This window comes from Jaculus jaculus, chromosome 2, assembly GCF_020740685.1.
Source record: "Jaculus jaculus isolate mJacJac1 chromosome 2, mJacJac1.mat.Y.cur, whole genome shotgun sequence".
NCBI classification, from domain to species: domain Eukaryota; kingdom Metazoa; phylum Chordata; class Mammalia; order Rodentia; family Dipodidae; genus Jaculus; species Jaculus jaculus.
Window position 1 is genome coordinate 32,412,725 of NC_059103.1, and position 22,052 is coordinate 32,434,776.

The following is a 22,052-nucleotide window of genomic DNA, read 5'->3' on the forward strand; positions in this document are numbered from 1 at the left end:
ATTTTGCAAAAAAAATCAAGCTCAGAAATAGCAATAGCTCTGCCATTGTATACTTACCCCTTTGTGAAATGAGATGTTATAGTGGTCTGCCTGGTAGCTCTCCGCGTGACCATGGAGCTAGATGAAGCCTCGTCTGTCCAAAACAAAATATAAGAAAAAGACACTATGAATAAACAAGTCTATGGCCATGGAATACTTCAAGACTACACTAAAAAAGCCAAATGCTGCAGGAGCAAGCACTAGTCAGCACGGCAGTCTAGCGGAATCCCTGGTAAGCTGGCTTGCACATGCCAGCAGCCAGCATCAGAGCTACCCCTGCTTAGTATCTGGACAGAACACTAGACATGGGGAACCCAGGAAAATCTGGAAAACAAAACTGCAAGAATGGTTTCAAGTGAAAGTGTATCATTTTCCCACCACTGTAAATATCAAAAATCCTAAATGAAGCTGGATATGGTGGTGCATGCCTTTAATCATAGCAGTTGGGAGGCAGATGTAAGAGGGCAGCTGTTGAGTTCAAGGCCACCCTGAGACTACCTAGTGAATTCCAGGTCTGCCTCGGCTACAGCAAGACTACCTCAGGAAAAGAAAAAAATCCTAAATGGAAAAGCAAGGCATGTGGTGGCTCATACCTATTAAGGTCAGCACTAGGGAGACTGAGGCAGAAGGACTACCAGGAATTTGAGTCAACCTAGGCTAGAGTGAGCCCTTGATTCAAAGCACACACACATAAACATATGCTACACCCCCCCCAAAAAAAATAAGAAAAACACCAGAGAATATGACAGAGACAGTATCCCCAGTATTCATGAGGCCCTGGGTTTAGTTCCCAGCACCAGAAAATACTGCCTAAGAGTGCCTATGGGTCACAGTTGCACTGTCCCTTCCTGTGTGCCACAGCCTCAAGCAAGCTGAACCCAAGTCAGGAAAGCTGCAGAGAGCCAGCACTCAGGAGGGTGATGCAGGCAGCTCTCAAGTCAAAGCACAGCCTGGGCTACACAGCAAAACCCTGTCTCAAAATAACCAAAACCAAACCATCCCAGCACTTAGGAGGCAGAGGTAGGAAGGTCACCGTGAGTTCAAGGCCACCCTGAGACTACATACTGAATTCCAGGTCAGCCTGAGCTAGATTGAGTCCTTACCTCAGGAAAGAAAAAAAAAAAAAAAAAAAAACCACCAAAACCAAACAAAAGCCCAAGTTATATGTCCTTACACTTAGTCTCACTGTCAGACTTGCTTCTCCTGGGTGTACGAGGCTTGGAACCCGGCTTGGGGGACGTGTTTGACTCGGCCATTGCTACTCTCCTGCCTTGGCGGCTTGGCTGGCTCCCGTTCTGTAAACAGCCGTTCGCTTCTCGATTGAGAGTGTGAGTCCCACTCTCCAAAGACAAATCTTTATTTAAAAGGGATTTGACTTTAGCCAGGTAGCCCTCCTACAGCAGGAAAGGATAATTCAGCAGTAAATGTACACGAGACGAGTGGCAAGAACAAACAAGGAAACACATGCGCTTCCATCATCATCAGGCAATGCTTGTACCCCCCTCCCCCAATCACCGGCATGTTCCAGAGAGATGGTTTTCTAGAAGCCTGGATGCTAAGGACAGACTTACCTCAGATAATTCCTCTTTATGTAACTTGATTTCCAAGTCACATAACTGATTCTTTATTTCCGTTTGCAGAAAATCATGCAGGAGATTCAATTTCTCTTTCACACACTCCTATGGGAAAGAGAGGCTTAGCAGGCCCCAACACCCAAGTTATTAACTAATAGATTAATTAAGCTGTAGGGTCACTTCACCAGGTGAATGGTAGGTAGCAAAGTCTTAGCCCAAACACTAATAATGCAAGCGGAACATGGTGGTACACACCTGTAATCCCAGCACCCAGATGGTTAGGCAAAGAGGTTGTCATGAGTGCAAGGCCAGCTTGGGCTATAGAGATGCTGTCTCAAAAAAAAAAAAAAAAAAAAGAAAACAAACAAACAAACCTGGGCGTGGTGGCACTCAGGCCACTGAAGTAGGAGGATCGCTGTGAGTTAGTCAGCCCTCCACAGCCATGTATTTTGCACCCACAGATTTACTAACATGAGATGAAAAATATTCTTAAGTAATTTTGCTTGTACTGAACACTAGTTTTGTCGTCGTCCCATGAACACAGTAGAACTATTTGGACAGCATTTGCATTGTATTAACTAGAGTCCATTTACGTGATATGGAGAGACAGGCTCAGTGGCACACAACTCGAATCCCACTAACTCAGGAAGCTGAGACAAGAGGATCACAAGTTCAAGGACAGCTTTAGCTGCACAGTGAAACCACTTCAAACAATAAAATATGCACACCTGTAATCACATCATTGGGAAGATGGAGGCAAGAACAAGAGTTCAAGGCCAGCCTAGGCTACATAGTGAGTTCTAAGCTAGCCTAGGCTATATAAAATCCTGTCTCAAAAACAAAGCCAGGTGTGGTGGCACACACCTTTAATCCCAGTATTCGGGAGACAGAAGGAGGAGGATCGCTGTGAGTTCAATACCACCTTGAGACACAGGGAATTCCAGGTCAGCCTGGGCTAGAGTGAAACCCTACCTCGGGGGTGGAGGAAGGCTACACGGGGCTCAGCAAGCAATTAATGGCACTTGCTTGCAAACTCTGATCGCCCAAGTTTGATTCCCCATACCCACATAAAGCCAGATTCACATTGTGCTGCATGCATTTAAACTTTGCCTGGTGCTCGCTTGTTTACTCTCACTCTCTCCTGTTCTCTTTCCTCCTACTCCCTCTCTCTCAAAATAAACAAATTAAAAAACCTACAGGAAGATGTGCACAGGTTCCATATGCACAGTACCCAGAACACCACTATAATAAAGGATTTTTAAGACAGCATGGTGGTGCATGCCTTTAATCCCAGAACTCGGGAGACAGAGGTAGGAGGATCGCTGTGAGTTTGAGGCCACCCTGAGACTCCATAGTGAATTCCAGGTCAGCCTGAGCTAGAGTGAGACCTACCTCAGGAAAAAAAAAAAAAATTACTGGTAAACTACCCATGCTCCTATAAATAATCTCCCTCCCATGCTCATTCGAACAATCCTAAAGTCAGTGGGACACGTACACATAAACGAATATAGGAGGGGGTCTTGTGGGGACGAAGGAGTTCAAATGGAATGGGCAGGTGTAGATATGATCAAATATATGCATGACATGGTCAAAATATTTTAAAGAACATAATGGAGATTACCTTTTCTGTTAAGCTGTTTCTTTCCAAGTCTTTGAGCCTGGAGGAAAGGAATAAGGAAAAAAATCCACCTCATTAATTTCATTGACCTCTGAGAATCAACACCATACTTTTATAGAATTCTGGAGCCCTGAAATGGTGATACAAAGTTACTCAGAAGGCTGAGGCAAGGGGATACTTGAGACTCTGTAGCCAGCCTGGGCAACAATGTGAACACAATCTGCATAAAACAAACAAAATTTGAAAATAAGCTAACATATGTGAGTTAGGGGGAAAAATAATGTGGCTTCTACCTCCCATTAACCCAGTCTTTAACATGAACTTTTTGTTTTGAGACAAGGTCTCATGTAGCTCCAGGTGGCCTTAAATTTGTTGTGTGGCTCAGGATAACCTTGCTGGTGTGACAGGTAAGAACCACTCTAGCCCAGGCTGACCTAGAATTCACTCTGTAAACCCAGGCTGGCTTTGAACTCACAGAAATCCTACCTCAGGCTTCCAAATGCTGGGATAAAAGGTGTATGCCACCACACCAATTTGTAGTGCTTGTACAGTGGGATGAGAAGCACAGGAGAATCCCTGGAAGACCAAAGGCCAGCTAGCCTGGCAAACAGCAGTGAACAAGAAAGCCTGTCTCAGCTGGGTGTGATGGCGCACACCTTTAATTCCCGCATTTGGGAGGCAGAGATAGGAGGGTCGCCGAGAGTTTGAGGCCAGCTTGAGACTACATAGTGAATTCCAGGTCAGCCTGGACTAGAGTAAGACACTACCTTGGAGGAAAACAGAAAGAGAGCCTGTCTCAAGTTAAAAGGCTAGGACCAACACCTGAGGTTGTCCTCTGACCTCCAAATGTATACCAAGCAAACACACCTGAATTCACATACAGGATATGTGTGCAACATATAGAGGAAGGGGGTGGGAGGAAAAACTAGCACCATGCACACATGGTGGTAATAAACACTATATGCATCTGGAGTTCGTTTGCAGTGGCTACAGCCCTAGTAACCCATTCTTGTTCATTCATATTTTTGCAAATAAAAAAAAAATGAAATGGTAGGGTAGAGAGATGGCTTAGTGGTTAAGGCACTTGTCTCCAAAGCCAAGGGACCCCGGCTTGAATCCCCGGGCCCCACGTAAGCCAGATGCACAAGGTGGCACATGGTCTGGAGTTTGCGGCACTGGAGGCCCTGGCATGCCCATTCTCTTACTATCTTCCTCTTTCTCTCAATATAAAGAAATAAAAATGTTAAAAAAAAATGGGGGCAGGACACAGCTTGAACCCTGACCAGCTAAGCAGTTTTTGAATCCTGAGCCCCCCCCCCCGCCCGCAGTTAAAGACAAGGTTCAAGAATGACCATAATCTTGGGCTGCAGGGATGGCTTAGCGGTTAAAGTGTCTGCCTGCAAAGGCAAAGGACTCAGGTTTGATTCCCCAAGACCCATGTTAGCACACATGTCTGGAGTTCATTTGCAGTAGCTGGAAGCCCTGGCGCACCCATTCTCTTTCTCTTTCCCTCCTTCTGTCAAATAAATCAAAATAAAATATTTTTAAAAATTGAATGACTATAATCTCAACACCTGAGAGACTGAGGCATGACAATCAAGAGTTTGAGGATAAGGCTGGAGGGGTAGCTTAGTGGTTAAGGCATTTGCCTGCCAAGCCAAAGGACCCAGGTTCGATTCCCCAGGACCCAAGTTAGCCAGATGCACAAGGTGGCACATGCATCTGGAGTTCATCTACAGTGGTGGGAGGCCCTGGGGCACCCATTCTCTGGCTCTTTGTCTCCCTCTTTCTCTGTCAAATAAATAAAAATTAAAAACAAAAAAGAGTTTGAGGACAGCTAAGATATAGCAACCCTATTGCAGAAAAACAAAATGGGAAGCTGGAGAGATGTCTCAGCAGTTAAAGTGCTTGCCTGCAAAACCACCTGGGTTTACCAGGCCCAGAAAGCCAAGCGCCACATGTTCTCCCTCATATGGGGATCCTAGCTACAGATGACTGGGCTTCTGTGTGAGAATGAAAATACTTAGTAGCAGAGGCCAGTAAGTTGAAAAGGAGACATAAAGGGTGGAGAAAGGAAGGGAGGAGGATACTTAATAGGTTGATATTGTATATATGTAATTACAATGATTGTAATGGGGAGGTAATATGATTGAGAATGGAATTTCAAACGGGAAAGTGTGGGGGTGGGGAGGGAGGGAATTACCATGGGATATATTTTATAATCATGGAAAATGTTAATAAAAATTTAAAAAAAAAAAAAAAAAAAACACCTGGGTTTAAACCCACTCAGGTCCAATCCCCCAGTACTCATATAAAGCCAAATATGGCGCACAAGTTTGGAATTTATTTGTAGTGGCTTAGAGGCCCTGGTGCACCCACTCTATATCAGCCCCCCCATTTGCAAATAAACAAAAGATTAAAAAATTGGGGGGAGGATGGCTCAGCAGTTAAAGGTCTTACTTGCAAAGTCTGCTGACCCAGGTTCCTCAGCCACCTTACAAAACCAGATGGGCATTTATTTGCAGCAAAGGAGACCCTGGTGTGCCACACAAACACAAATGAATGACAAAACAGGGTCTGGGAGGCTCAGTGAAGTTAGTGTCACCAGAGTTCCATCTCCAGCCAAACAGCAGCAAGTGCTTATAATCCCAGCACTGGGGAGACAGAGACAGAAAGATCCCTGAGGCTTGCTGGCTAGCTAATCTGGCGAAATCAGTGAGCTCAGGGTTAGTGAGCCACCTTGTCTCAGAAAGAAAAAGCCGGGAGTGTGGCGGATGAATTTAATCGCAGCACTCGGGTGGCAGAGGAAGGAGGATCACCATGAGTTCAAGGCCACCCTGAGACTAGAGCGAGACCCTACCTCAAAAAAGAAAAAAAAAAAAAAAAAGAGAGACAGGAGTCTTCTAATCTTACAATAGTAAGAAACCATGTTTTCCAGCAGCCCAGGAACAGTAGCTAACATTGCATGCCTCAATACTTCCAGTAAGGAATGCAGCCTGGACATCCTGAGTTTCATCTGGTGAACCCCAGAACCCCTCCCCCCGGCCGATTTCTGACCTGCAGAACTGAGTTCTGTACAAATGTAATATGTTTGGCGGCCTTGGATGCAGAGTGCTTCCCTAGCATGCACACGACCCAGGGATCTATCCTGAACACACACGATCCTAAAATCAAGAGAATAGAAAGCCACTTCAATCCTAAAGAGACACAGTTCAAGAACAAGACTAAGGGCTGGAGAGATGGCTTAGCGGTTAAGCACTCGCCTGTGAAGCCTAAGGACCCCGGTTCGAGGCTCGGTTCCCCAGGTCCCACCTTAGCCAGATGCACAAGGGGGCGCACGCGTCTGGAGTTTGTTTGCAGAGGCTGGAAGCCCTGGCACGCCCATTCTCTCTCTCTCCCTCTATCTGTCTTTCTGTCTGTGTCTGTCGCTCTCAAATAAATAAATAAAAAAATTTTTTAAATTAAAAAAAAAAAAAAAAGAACAAGACTAAGCCAGGCTTGGTAGGTCATACCTGTATTCAACACTCAAAGTCTCAGTCCAGCCTGGGCTACAAAGACTATTTCAAAGTTTTTTTTTTGTTTTTTTTGTTTGTTTGTTTTTTTGTTTTTTGTTTTTTTTTTTAGAAAGGACTAGAGAGATGGCTTAGCCCTTAAAGCGCTTGCCCGCAAAACCTAAGGACCCACGTTTGATTCCCCAGGACCCACATAAGTCAAATGCACATGGTGGCACATGCATCTGGAGTTTGTTTGCAGTGGGTAGAGGCCTAGGCATGCCCATTCTCTCTCGCTCTCTCTCATAAATAAATATTTTTTTAAGGGCTGGAGGAAGTGCTTAGTGGTTAAGGCACTTGCCTGCAAAGCCAAAGGACCCAGGTTCAATTCCCCAGGGCCCACATAAACCAGATACACGAGATGGCAAGTGTGTCTGGAGGCCCTGGCATGCCCATTCTCTCTCTTTCCCAAATAAATAAGTATTTTTAAAAGCTGGGTGTGAAGGTACATGCCTTTAATCCCAGCATTCAGGAGGCAGAGGTAGGAGGATCGCCATGAGTTAAGGCCACCCTGAGACTACATAGTAAATTCCAGGTCAGCCTGGGCTAGAGCAAAACCCTACCTTGAAAAAAAAATTATATATATACACACACACACATACACATACACACACACACACACACACACACACACACACACACATATAAAGTTTTAAAAAGGACTGGAAAAAGACTAAGGAAACTGCAGAAAAGCAAGCCTAGATCATTCTACAAGTTAGCCAACAAGGTTGAAATAAACACGAGGCTGGAGCAATACTCAGTGGGCAAGGCACTTTCTTGCAATATCTAACGTTCCGAGTTTGATTCACCAATATCCGCATAAAACCAGATGCGGAAAGTAGAGCACACATCTAGAGTTTGCAGTGGTAAGAAGCCCTGGTGTGCCATTCTGTCTCCTGCTTGTAAATAAATTTAAACACACACACAAGTGGTGGCGCATACCTTTAATCCCAGCCCTTGGGGGCAGAGGTAGGAGGATTGCCATGAGTTCAAGGCTGCCATGAGACTACATAGGGAATTCCAGGTCAGCCTGGGCTACAGCAAGACCCTGCCTTTAAACACATACACAAGCAATTCTGTTCATGTTGACTACATGAACAGGTCATCTCAGCAACAGAGCTGCACACTCACTTTTGTCATGTGTACACACACCTGTAGTGTGTGTTTATGCATGTACACGTCAAAACATCAAATGTCTTCATTTATTCCCCACTTTTTTTGATTGTTTTGGCTTTTTAGAGTAGGCTTACCTGGAACGTACTCTAGTTCCAGGCTGGCCTCCGAACTTACAGCGATCCTACTTCTGCCTCCAAGTGCTGGGATTAAAGGCATGCACCACCATACCCAGCTCCTTTTTAGTTTTCAGGGTGGGGTCTTGCTCTTGCCTCACCTTATTTTCTTTGTCTGTTTTTTGAGGTAGGTTCTCACTCTAGCCCAGGCTGAGCAGGAATTCACTATATAGTCTCAAGGTGGCCTTGAACTCAAGGCCAGCCTCTTATCTCTGCCTCCTGAATGAGTGCTGGGATTAAAGGCATGTGCCATCATGCCCGGCTTCTCTTTGTTTTTCTTTGGTTTTCCGAGGTAGGGTCTCACTCTGGTCCAGGCTGACCTGGAATTCACTATGTACTCTAAGGGTGGCCTCAAATTCATGGTGATCCTTCTACCTCTGCCTCCCAAGTGTTAGGTTTAAAGGTATGTGCCACCACGTCCAGCTATTCTCCCCTTATGGAGACATGGTCTCTCACTGAACCTGGAGCTAACTAACTCAGTTACACTTGTTAGCCCCAGGATCCTCCTGTCTCCACCTCCCAGGGCTGGGATTACAGGTGCATGCCACTACACCCAGCTTTTACAGGGGTCCTCAGGCTTGCACACTAAGTGTTTTTCCCACTGAGCTATTTCCCCAGCTCTCCCCCTCCCCACCTTGCTTTTAAATTATGCTGGCTCGGCTGGAGAGATGGCCTTGCAGTTAAGGCAATTACCTATAAAGCCAAAGGACCCAGATTCAATTCCCCAGATACACAGGGTGGCACATGCCTCTGGAGTTCATCTGCAGTGGCTAGAGGCTATGGAGCATCCATGCTCTCACTCTTTCTCTCATGTAAATAAAAAAAACTTATTTTTAAAAATATGGTGGCTCTCTAAAGTCAAGAGTTTGGATGAACACCTCCAGGCTAGCACTGACACACTGACCATGAGCTCAGCTGAATGCCACTGGAGTAGTCAGCCCCAGCCCCAGTGTGTGTGTGTGTGTGTGTGTGTGTGGTTTGTTTTGGTTTTTCGAGGTAGGGTCTCACTTCAGCCCAGGCTGACTTGGAATTCACTATGGAGTCTCAGGGTGTCCTCAAATTCACAGCAATCCTCCTACCTCTGCCTCCTGAAGGCTGGGATTAAAGGCGTGCACCACCACGCCCGGCCCTGGCCCCATTTTGCAGCTTCAATGTGGAAGACAGGGTAGTAGCTTCAGTGACAGGGTGCTTGCCTATGAGCAAGGACTAGGGTTCCATCCCCAGCACCTCTAGAAAAAAAAAAAAAAAAAAAAAAAAAAAAAACAGATGGGGCACTGAGACACTGAGAACTTAGATGACTCAGTGTGTATTCTGCGATCCTACCACAGAGGGGCAGAAGGACACATGCTAGCTAAGACAACTTGTGCCTCACTATCTATCAATCAGTAGCAGTCACAGGACTAGCACTAAGTCCTATTTCTAGACCCAGCTTTATCTAATCACAGAATGATAAGCAAATAAGAAAGCCCATACTTTTTTTCCCTCTCTCTCAAATGAATAAAATATGTTTTTAAAAAGCCAGGATGGAAAGATGGCTTAGCAGTTAAGGTGCATGCCTGAGAAGCCTAAGGACCCAGGTTTGATTCTCCAGGTCCAAATAAGCCAGATACACATGGTGGCACATGTATCTGGAGTTCATTTGTAGTGGCTGGAGTCCCTGGCATACCCATTCCCTCTCTCTCACTCTCTCTGTCTCTAATAAATAAAAATAAAATCTTTGAAAAAATAAAATTAAAAATTAAAAAAGCTGGGTGTACATGGTAGTGAACACCTTTAATCCCAGCCCTTAGTTGAAACTCTACCTCGAAAAAACAAAATAAAGAATAGAAGGGAGTTCAGTGTGGTGGTGCACACCTTTAATCCCAGCACTCAGAAGGCAGAGGTAGGAGGATTGCTGTGAGTTTGAGGCTACCCTAAGACTACATATGAATTCCAAGTCAGCCTGGGCCAGAATGAGACCTTACCTCGGGGGGTGGGGGAGAGAATAGAGGGCTGGAGAAATGGGTTAACAGTGAAGGCACTTGCCTGTGAAGTCCAAACACCCTAGGTTCTATTGCCCAGTACCCACGTAAAGCCAGATGTACAAGTGGTACATGTGTATGCAGTCAGTGTGCAACCCAGGCTTCTTTACAGAGGAAGCATAGCATGCAAATATCTCAGTCTCCAACATGCATGTGCACTAAGCTGCAGGCACAATGGATAAAGCATTCCATCCACTCCACTGACAACACTCCCTGAAGTAACTCTCAACTCCAAAGGCATCTGGAAGGGTGAGTTGACAAGTCCCAATCCTTCTGGAAAAAGGATAGAGCTCTGAGGTAGAACAAGCATGTGTAAGGTTCAATCCCCACTTTGGGAAGACTTGGGGATAAGAACACTATTCACAAGCTAAAATCCAAGTCCACCTCAGGACCTACGAAACAACAAGCTGTGGCCACACACATCTGTAACCTCAGTCCTGCTGGAAGTGGAGAGCAGAGAATCACTGGGGTTCAGGCAAACTGCAGCTACATGTTCACACAGACACCGTCTCAAGGAACTAGGTGGATAAATGACAGACACCAGACATTCTTCTCTGGCCTCTACATACACAATGGAATGCACGTGCACACACTACACCACACATGAACTTCTATATCACACACACACACACACACACACACACACACACACACACACACACACACCATACATTAAAAAAAAAAACCTAGGGCTACAACAGTGGACACTGCAAGCCTTATATTTGGCCAGCCAGGCCAAATGAGCCAACGGATGCAATAGTGGCACGTCTGTTATGTGGGAAACCAACTGCCCTCTAATTTGACTGGAGGCCCGCTCTATGGGAGGGAATACATCCCCGATACAGAAAACCTACAAGAGATGTAGTCATGAGCCCTAGGGGTGTAACGTCTGCTGCTGTCTGGCTAAATGTGTGTACTATGCTCATCAAACAGCCCAGTAAGCATTTCTCTCAGTGTTCATACCCTTATATTAATGCTACTCTCACTTTTGGTTAGAGAAGCTTCTCTTTTCAGATGGCAGTAACCTTGGGATGACTCATAAGGCATCATGGTGCTGAGAAGTAACAGAGGAGTGCTCAGCCCTGAAATATCTCAATCAGGGTCCATTGCAGAAGAGTTGTGGAAAGAATGTAAGAGCCAAAGGAGGGATAAGACTCCTTACAATGTGCTTCCCCCAGACACAAAATGGCCTGTATATCCATGACCTCACAGTCCCTGACACTACCTACACAAGACCATCATAACAGGAGGAACAGACCATGACATCAATATAAAAGAGAAACTGAGAGGAGGAGGGGATGTGATGGAGAATGGAGTTTCAAAGGGGAAAGTGGGGGGAGGGAGGTAACTACCATGGGATATTGTTTACAATTATGGAAGCTGTCAATAATAAATAAATTTAAAATAAAAAAAACTAGGGCTAGAGAGATGGCTCGATGGCAAAGTGCACTCTTGCACAAGTATGAGGGCTTGGGAGGCAGGGCCTGAAGCTGCACAAGTTGGAATCTCCAAAACCTATGTTAAACAGCTGGATATGGTTACAAGTGCCTGAACCTGTCCTGTAAGGGAGTAGAGACCATGGAATTGCAGAGCTTTAGGACTGGTCATAAACTGACTCAAAGAACAGGCAGAAGAATAATGAAGCAGGACACTTGAATTTTAGCTCTGGCAAAGACAGGCAAGCACACACACGAGCAAAAAAAAAAGCCCCCATGTTGTGATGCTCGGGAGGCAGAGGCAGGATGATCAACATGAGTTTGAGGCTACCCTGAAACTACATAGTAATTCCAGGTCAGCCTGGGCTACAGTGAGACCCTACTTTGAACCCCACCCCCCCCCACCAAAATAAAGGCAGCTGAAGAGATGGTTGAGTGGTTAAGACACTTGCCTACAAAGACTAAGGACCCAGGTTCGATTCCCAAGTACCCACATAAGCCAGATGCACAAGGTGGCACATGCATCTGGAGTTGTTTTCAGTGACTGGAGGCCCTAGGGTGCCCATCTGTGCTCTCGCTCTCTATCCCCCTCCCCCACTTAGCGGTTAAGGCGCTTGCCTGCAGGGCCAAAAGACCTTGGTTTGATTCCCCAGGACCCATGTAAGCCAGATGCACAAGGTGGTACATGCGTCTGGAGTTTGTTTGCAGTGGGTGTAGACCCTAGTGTGCCCATTTTCCTGCTCTGTCTCTCTGTCTCTCTGTCTCTCTCTCAAATAAATAAAATGTATCTTTAAAAAAAATAAAAATAAAGCTGGGCATGCATGATGGTGCACACCTTTAACCCCAGCACTTGGGAGGCAGAGGTAAGAGGATCACCATGAATTCGAGGCTACCCTGAGACCATATAGTGAATTCCAGGTCAGCCTAGGCTAGAGTGAAGCCCTACCTTGAAAAAACAAAAATACATAAATAAAAGAATGAAAAAGGTGGCTGTGGAGATGGCTCGGTGGCTAAGAGCACCTACTGTTGCAAGCAAGAAGACCTGAGTTTGATCCTCACATAAAAAGCCAGGCAAGACTGGGCATGCCTATAACCCCAGCACTGAGGATGTGAACACAGGAGGATGTCTGGGGATCACTGGTCAGCCAGTCTAATTGAAAATCAGGGATTCCTGGTTCAGTGAGAGATCTTCACAGACAAAAGATCAACAGTATGTACACAGCGGGCATGACTATCTGCATACACCGGAAGAAAGGAATGGGGGGAGTCTATCTCAGTGGAACAGAATGTACTTACCATGTACAGAGCCCTAGAGCTTAATCCCCAGATCCTAAAGAAAGGATGGGTGGGACTGGAGAAATGGCTTAGTGGTTAAGGCGCTTGTTGGCAAAGCCAAAGGACCCAGGTTCAATTCCCCAGTACCTATGTAAAGCCAGATGCACAAGGTGGCACATGCATCTGGAATACCTTTGCAGTGACTAGAGGCCCTAGCATGCCCATCCTCCCTGGCCCACTCTCTCTAATAAAAAAATTTTTTTAAAGGGGGGGGGGCAGTGAGCACTTTTCTTAATGTTCATACCCATGTATTAATGCGGCTCTCTTTTTGATTAAAGAATCTTCTCTTTTCAGATGGCAGTGACCTTGGGATGACTCAGAAAGCATCATGGTGCTGAGAAGTGACAGAATGCTCAGCACTGCAATATCTCTATCACACCTTCCATGGCTCAGGGTCCATTGCAGAAGAGGTGGAGGAAAGAATGTAAGAGCCAAAGGACTCCATTCAACATGCTCCTCCAGACACAAAATGGCCTGGATATCCATGACCTCACAGTGCCTGACACTACCTACACAAGACCATCATAATAGGAGGAAAAGATCATGACATCAAAATAAAAGAGCCAAGCATGGTGGCACACGTCTTTAATCCCAGCACTAGGGAGGCAGAGATAGGACAATCGCCATGAGTTCGAGGCCACCCTAAGACTACACAGTGAATTCCAAGTCAGCCTGAGCTAGAGTGAGACCCTACCTCGAAAAAATAAATAAAATAAAAATAAATAAATAAAAGAGACTGATTGAAAGGGGGAAGGGATATGATGGAGAGTGGAGTTTCAAAGGGGAAAGTGGGAATTACCATGGGATATTGTTTACAATTATGGAATTTGTCAATAGAAGAATTAAAATTTTAAAAATCTCTATATACAGGCACTTAAAGCTATAGAAAGGGGGAGGGGCTGGAGAGAGTTAAAGTGCTTGCCTCCAAAGCTAATGACCCAGGCTCAATTCCCCAGTACCCACATAAAACCAGATGCACAAAGTGACACATGCATCTGGAATACCTCTACAGTGCCTAGAGGCCATGATACACCCATTCTCTCCTCACAAACATATTTTTTTTTAAAAAGCCATCAGTGGAGAGAAACAACAGTGAACAATACAAGCCTTAAGTTTGACTAGCCAGGCCAAATGAACCCACAGATTCAATTGTCACATGTCTGTTATGGGAGAAACCAACCACTCTAATTGAACTGGGGGCCCGCTCCATGGGAGGGAATACATCCCTGATACTGAAAACCTATGATGGGGGAAGTCATAAGCCCTAGGGGTGTAATGCTTGCTGGTGTCTGGCTAAATGCATATACTATGCTCACTAGATTGCCCAGTAAGCACTTCTCTTAATGTTTATACCCATATATTAATGCCACTCTCATTTTTGGTTACAGAACCTTCTCTTTTCAGATGGTAGTGACCTCTGGAATGAGTCAAAAGGCACCATGGTGCTGAGAAGTGACAGGAGTGCTCAGCACTTAAACATCTCTATCAAATTTCCAAGGCTCAGGGTCCATTGTGAAAGAGGTGGTGAGAAAACAGTAAGAGCCAAAGGAAGGACAGAATGCCTTACAATGCACTTTTCCAGACACAAAATGGCCTGGATACCTCTGACCTTGCAATGTCTGGCACTACCTCACAAGACCATCATAATAGGAGGAAAAGATGATGGCATCAAAATTAAAAGAGACTGGGGCTTGAGAGATGGCTTAGCAGTTAAGACATTTGCCCACAAAGACTAAGGACCCATGTTTGATTCTCCAGATCCCACATAAGCCAGATGCACAAAGGTGATGCAAGGACAGGGTCACAGATGCCCAGTAGGTGGTACAAGTGTCTGGAGTTCAAATGCAGTGGCTGAGACCCTAGGCGCCAATTCTCTCTAAAATAAAAATAAGAGACTGAAAAGAATAAGGGATATGATGGAGTGGAGTTGTGTCAGGAAAGTTGGTGGGGGGGAGGAGGATTATCATGGTTAATTGTCTGCAATTACGGAAGTTGTCAACAATAATAAAAAAATTATTTGGGAAAAAAAGAATGTAAGAGCCAAAGGAAGGGTAGGACTCCTTACAATTTGCTCATCTAGATACAAAATGCCCTGAATATCCATGACCTCACAGTGCCTGGCACTACCTATATAATAGAGGAAAAGATGATATCAAAATAAAAGAGACAGAGGGGGAGAGAATAAGATGGAAAGTGGAGTTTTAAAGGAGTGAGGGGGGTAATTATCATGGTTTATTGTCTATAATTATGGAAATTGTCAGTTAAAAAAAAAAAACAAGCTAGGCCTGGTGGCACACACCTTTAATCCCAGCCCTCGGGAGGCAGAGGTAGGAGGATTGCCATGAGTTTGAGGCCACCCTGAGAATCCATAGTGAATTCCAGGTCAGCCTGGGCTAGAGTGAGACCCTACCTCAAAAAATTTAAAAAATTAAAAAAAAAAACCAAGCAGGTGTGGTGGCACATGGCTTTAATCCCAGCACTCAGAAGGCAGAGGTAGGAGGATCACCATAAATTCAAGGCCAGCCAGAGACTACACAGTGAATTCCAGGTCAGCCTGGGCTAGTGTGAAACACTACCTCAAAATAATAATATACGATGGAGAATGGAATTTCAAAGGGGAAAGTGTCGGGGGGGGGGGAGGGAGGGAATTACCATGGGATATTTTTTATAATCATGGAAAATGCTAATAAAAATTAAAATAATAATAATGATAATAAAATAATAACCTGGGCTGCAGAGATGGATCAGTGGTCAAGGTGTTTGCCTATGGAGCCTGACAACCAGGGTTCGAGCCCCCAGTACCCACGTAAAGCCAGATGCAGGGTGGTGCAAACATCTGGAGTTCCTTTGCAGTGGCTAGAGGCACTGGCACGCCCATTCTGTCTCTTCTCTCTCTCTCTCTGCTTGCAAATAAATTTAAAAAAAAAAAATTAAAGCTGTGCGTGGTGGGCATGCCTTTAATCCCAGCACTCAGGAGGCAGAGGTAGGAGGATTACAGTGAGTTTGAGGACACTCTGAGACTCCATAGTGAATTCCAGGTCAACCTGGGCTAGAGTGAGACCCTACCTTGGGAAAAAAAAAAAACCTGAAGAAAGGATGGTAGCCAGTTTTGGGAATCAGGTGGTGGGATCCAGCCTCACACCCACTGCTCTTCATGGACCCAAGCCCTATTAACCTCAGACAAGGCCTGTGACTTTTGAGAACACAGATGAAACCAGGTGGTTGGTGGGAATTATGGACTTCAGGCCAAGCATACCAGGCAGCGTATGAAGCAGGGAAACCAAGCTGTTGGTCCCAACCTTTAAAAAAAATTATTTTTATTTATTTATTTGAGAGAGATACAGAAATAGGCAAGTAGAGAGAGAATGGGTACACCATAAACTCCAGATGCATGTGCCCCTTTGTGGATCTGGCTTATGTGGGTCCTGGGTAGTCAAACCTGGGTCCTTTGGCTTTGCAGGCAGCATCTTAACCGCTAAGCCATCTCTCCAGCCCTCAACTTGTCTTTTTAAATTTTTATTTACTTGCTAGCAGTAAAGCAGGGCATGGTGACATACAACGTTACTTCTAGCACTTGGGAGGCAGAGGTAAGAACATCACTAAGTTCAAGGCCAGCTGGGAAGAGACACAGAATATGGGCACATCAGAACATCTTGCCACTGCAAAGGAACTTCAGATGCACATGCCACTTTGCACATCTGGCTTTACACGGATACTAGAGAATTAACCCCAGGCCATAGGCCTTGCAAGCAAGCATCTTAACCACTGGGCCATCTCTCCAGCCCTGTATTTTGTTTTTGAGATAGAGTCACATAATATACCCCAGACTGCCCAGGAACTCAGTTTTTAATCAAAGAAAAACTGAACTCCTGATCCTACTGCCTCCAACTCCTAAGTGCTACAATGACAGGCACGTACCATCATTTCTGGCTACAAGGCATGATTTTTGGTTTTTTTTTTTTATTTAATTTTATTTATTTATTTGAGAGCGATAGACACAGAGAGAAAGACAGATAGAGGGAGAGAGAGAGAATGGGCGCACCAGGGCTTCCAGCCTCTGCAAACGAACTCCAGACGCGTGCGCCCCCTTGTGCATCTGGCTAACGTGGGACCTGGGGAACCGAGCCTCGAACCGGGGTCCGTAGGCTTCACAGGCAAGCGCTTAACCGCTAAGCCATCTCTCCAGCCCGATTTTTGTTTTTTTAAGAAGACTTGAGGTATATTTCAAAAACAAAGAGTTAAATACTTAGAATCTAAATACTGGAAATATTTTAACACACGACCGAGCTACACTTTTTTTGTTTTGTTTTGTTTTGTTTTGTTTTTAGAGGTAGGGTCTCACTCTAGTCTAGGCTGACCTGGAATTCACTATGTAGTCTCAGGGTGGCCTTGAACTCAGTGATCCTCCTACCTATGCCTCCCGAGTGCTGGGGGTTAAAGGTATGCACCACCACGCCCGGCTTACTTTTTTTTTTTTTAAGTAGATGTCATGGAGGGTGAGAAGATGGCTCAGTGCTTAAAGGCACTGGCTCACAAAGCCTACCAGCCTGGGTTCAATTCCCCAGTACCTACTAAAGCCATGTGCATAAAGTGTACATGTGTCTGGAGTTTGCTTGCAGTAGCAAGAGGACCCACTATGCCTCTTCTCTCCCTCTCTTCTTTCTCCCTCTTTGTAAGTAAAAATATTTTTAAAAGCTGGACATGGCTTCACAACTCCAAAGCTGAGAAGGCAGAATCAGAAACATCACTGGGACTCAGTTGGTCAGTTTAGCCAAAACCTGGCAAGATCTAGGTTCAGTAAGACCTTGTGTCAAGGACGTAAGGGCACCTGGCATCTTCCTCTGACCTCCACATGTGTTCACAGGTATGCACACATCTGTGCACAGATGCACATGCACGCACACGCCCCCATACATACTATCTACACACACTTTACAAATAAGGTATAAAGTGATCGAGGAAGATCTCCAACATCAACCTATGGCCTCCATACATGTGCACATGCACATGAACACACAGTTACGTCTGTTTACAAACCTAACTTTAGGTAATCATTGAATGCTATGTTTAGTATCTTTCTGTAATTTTATTTTATAATTTTATTTGCAAGTAGGGATAGGAGACAGAATGGGCACACCAGATCCTCAAGTAACTGCAAATGGACTCCAGATGCATGTGCCACTTTGTGCATCTTGCTTTACATGGGAACTGGGAAATCAAACTTGGGCTGTTAGGTTTTACAGGCAAGCATCTTAACCTCTGAGCCATCTCTCTAACCTTGTAGTATTTTTTTTATTGTTTTTATTTTTTATTTTTTGGTTTTTCAAGGCAGGGTTTCACTCTGGCCCAGGCTAACCTGGAATTCACTATGGAGTCTCAGGGTGACCTCGAACTCACTGTCATCCTCCTACTTCTGCCTCCCGAGTGTGGGATTAAAGGCATGTGCCACTTCATCTGGCTTGTAGTATTATTTAAACTGTAAAGACAAATCTGTCGAGAGGGTCACATACATAAACTGACATTTTCAGTGCCTATATGGTCAAAAGACAAGGGTCCAGCAGTCAAGGCATTTGCCTGCAAAGCCAGAGAGGATCCTGGTTCGACTCTCTAGGACCCACGTAAGCCAGATGCACAAGGGAGCACATGCATTTGGAGTTCGTTTACAGTGGTTGGAGGCCCTGGCATGTGTATGTTCACTGGCTCTCTCCTTCTCTAAGTATATTCTTAAAAAAAAAATAGGCCAGCCAAGCCAAATGAACTAACAGGTGCAACAGTGGCACATCTGTCATGGTAGAAACCAACTGCCCTCCAATTGGACTGGAGGCCTGCTCCATGGGAGGGAATACATCCCTGATACTGAAAACTTAAAACAGGGGTAGTCATGAGCCCTAGGGGTGTAACATCTGATGATGTCTGTATAAATGTGTATACGATGCTTAGCAAGCTGCCCAGTAAGCACTTCTCTTAATATCTACACCCTTATATTAACGCTACTCTCACTTTGGGTAGAGAATCTTCTCTTTTCAGATGGCAGTGACCTTGGGATGACTCAGAAGTTATCATGGTGATGGAAAGAAAGGACTGGAGTACTGAGTAACATCTTGATCACACCTTCCAAGGCTCAGGGTCTAATGCGGAAGAGGTGGCGGAAAGAATGTAAGAGCTAAAGGAAGGGTAGGACTCCTTACAATGTGCTCCCTCCAGACATAAAATGGCCTGGATATCCATAACTTCACAGTGCCTGACACTACCTACACAAGACCATCATAAGAGGAGGAAAAGATCATGACATCAAAATAAAAGACTTATTGAAATGGGGAGGGGATATGATGGACAATGGAATTTCAAAGGGGAAAGTGGGGTGGGGGAGGGAGGGTATTACCATGGAATATTTTTTATAATCACAGAAAATGTTAATAAAAATTGAGGGAAAAAAATTGAAGGGTCTAAAACAAACTCAAACACAAACCAGTATGGTGACACCACTGAGGATACTAAGGAAGATTGCAAGCTTGAGAGACAGGCATGGGAGCACATGCATGTAATCCCAGCACTTGTAAGGCACAAGCAGGAGGGCCAGAAGTTGCTGGCCTAGGCTACACTGCTGAAAAAAGAAAAAAAAAAAAACTAGGTGTGGTGGTGCACACCGGATCACCGTGAGTTTGAGGCCAGCCTGAGACTCCATAGTGAATTCCAGGTCAGCCTGAAGTAGAGCAAGACCCTACCTCAAAAAACAAAACAAAAAAAAGCCTGAGAATTAGAAGCCAGCCAGAAAAACTTAGCAAGATTCTATTGCATAAAAAATTTAAGCAGGGAGGTGGGTACTTAATAGGTTGGTATTGTATATATGTAAGTACAATGATTGAGATGGGGAGGTAACATGAAGGAGAATGGAATTTCAAAGGGGAAAGTGTGCGGGGGGAGGGAGGGTATTACCGTGGGATATTTTTTTATAATCATGGAAAATCTTAATAAAAATTAAGGGCTGGAGAGAAGGCTTAGCGGTTAAGCGCTTGCCTGTGAAGCCTAAGGACTCCGGTTCGAGGCTCGGTTCCCCAGGTCCCACGTTAGCCAGATGCACAAGGGGGTGCACGCATCTGGAGTTCGTTTGCAGAGGCTGGAAGCCCTGGCGCGCCCATTCCCTCACCCTCTATCTGTCTTTCTCCCTGTGTCTGTCGCTCTTAAATAAATAAGTAAATAAATAAATAAAAATATTTTTAAAAAAATTTTTTTTGAATTTTTAAGCAGGAGGTGTAACTCAGTGATAGAAAGCTTGCCTAGGCCGTGAGTTTGGTCCTAGGGGAGAGGAAGGTGTGAAAAGATGGAGGTAGTTTCAATCAAATATCCTCCCCACTTCATCCCCCAAAGTCCCCAAAGCCTAAACTGCAGCCAGCCAGGCACGACCAGTGAACAAGTCCACAAAAATAAGAACTGGCAAAAGTGGGTTCACAGATCCAGTTGGAAAGGGTCCAGGCCTGGTCAGCACTTCTGTGACTCATTACACCTCACGTGGAACTGCCTTCAGAAATGAACTGATGTCCTTCTAGAGCAAGAGGACGGGAAACCAGTTCCCGCCAAACTGAGCACACAGAAGTCATTAGAGGCATGCTTTGCAATATGGGGGATCCATTATGCACCTCTCAGTCCCATTATATATTCAACAGTGCTAGCAAGGATTCAATTGGGAGCCAGGCATTACAGGAGTTGGTTTGCTTAAAGAATCTGGCCTGCAAGCTGCTCAGACCGAGGGCTACATTGTCAGAGATGCTTCCAGAGCAAGACTTCGCAGTGACACAGGGACAGCGTGGTCCCAGGAAATGACGGAAGGAATTCCCCAGAAGTCAAGGGTGGCAAACCTGGGCCCTCCACACCCGTAGCCTCTACCAGCTACATCCATCTCTAGAAGCCACCATGGAGATGCTCAGCTCCGGGGGATGTTAGAAGGACCCCCAAGAGAGCAGGCAGAGGACCGGAAGTGGAGGCCAAAACTGAGGGGCGTCCAAAGGCCGTGGGCTGCCCACTTCCTGAAGGCAGGCCTGGTGGCTGAAGACAAACATGGACCACCACACACATACAAGACAAACCCCAAGGTTGTTCTAACTGTGGGACCAGAAGAGAATCCCCCCTTACAGTTTGAAGTTAAACAGAAGCTGGGAAGCCGTAAAAGGGGGACTTTGCCCATTTTGGCGCCAAACAGTCAGGTTAACATTCAACCGGAAGCGCGCCACCCTGCCCGCGCCAAGCAATGCGCATGCGCGCCCTGGCTGTCAGCAACAGACCACTCGAGCCACCCAGCAGCTGGAGCCCCCCACACTCCACCCGAACGTGTCTCATCCCCAGGTCCCCTCCCGCGCGTGGCACCTACCGCCTGCGGACGTGCTCGGGTAAGGAGACAGCCTGGGTGGCCATGGCAGGCACTCGGGCAGGGGCCGTGCGGGCGGGCATCGCGGCAGGGTGCAGGGAGCGACGGCAGCTCTGAGGCCCTGGCTTTTGGCGCGCAGAAACCGATGGGGAGGGGCTAGGGGGAGGAGGCAGAGCGTACCACCCGAGCCAGCGAGGGGGGGAAGGCAGGACTGTACCACGAAGGAACCGCGTCACGTGGGGTGGCGCATGCGCAGCCCCCCGGCCCTGCGCTCAGGCAAGCCCTGCTGGTTGCTGCCGGAGCGGTGGTAGTGCCGTTCATTCATTCTTGGGGAATCCTAGAGCGAAAGCTGTGAGCAGTTTCAAGGGGTTATAAAAGCCCTTGAAGCCCGGTTTGGTGGTACATGCCTTTAATCCTAGCACCACTCAGGAGGCAGAGTATTGTTGTGAGTTCGAGGCCAGCCTGAGACTACACGTAGTAAATTCAAGGTTAGCCTGGACTACAACGAGGCCCTACCTCAAAACACACACACACACACACACACACACACACACACACACACACACACCAAAAAAAAAAAAAAAAAAAACACAACCTCAGGGTAAAAGTGATGGCTTATGGCACTTGCCAGCAAAGCCTAAGGACCCAGGTTCAACTCCCCAGGACCCATATTAGCCAGATGCACAAGGTGGTGCATGCATCTGGAGTTCATTTGCAGTAGCTGGAGGCCCTGGAGAATTGAGCCTTGAACCAGGGTCCTTAGGCTTAGCAGTTAGGCGCTTGCCTGTGAAGCCATCTCTCCAGGCCAAATAAAATATTTTTTTAAA

General features: G+C 45.9%; 1 protein-coding gene across 5 annotated transcripts in view; it reads right to left on the reverse strand.

Annotated features, from left to right (window-relative positions):
• The window catches only part of Dnmt1 (DNA methyltransferase 1), a 70,223-nt gene extending 48,875 nt beyond the window's left edge, over positions 1 to 21,348 (reverse strand). For all 5 annotated transcript variants that reach the window (XM_045142589.1, XM_045142591.1, XM_045142590.1 and 2 more), the window contains exons 1-5: positions 21,229 to 21,348; positions 3,235 to 3,271; positions 1,611 to 1,718; positions 1,214 to 1,433; positions 58 to 133 (exon numbers count right to left, since the gene is read on the reverse strand). In XM_045142589.1, the coding sequence (XP_044998524.1) occupies positions 58 to 133; positions 1,214 to 1,433; positions 1,611 to 1,718; positions 3,235 to 3,271; positions 21,229 to 21,308 (521 nt within the window). In that variant the 5' untranslated portion in view covers positions 21,309 to 21,348. The remainder of the gene's footprint in view (positions 1 to 57; positions 134 to 1,213; positions 1,434 to 1,610; positions 1,719 to 3,234; positions 3,272 to 21,228) is intronic.
• Between the last annotated feature and the right edge of the window lie 704 nt (positions 21,349 to 22,052).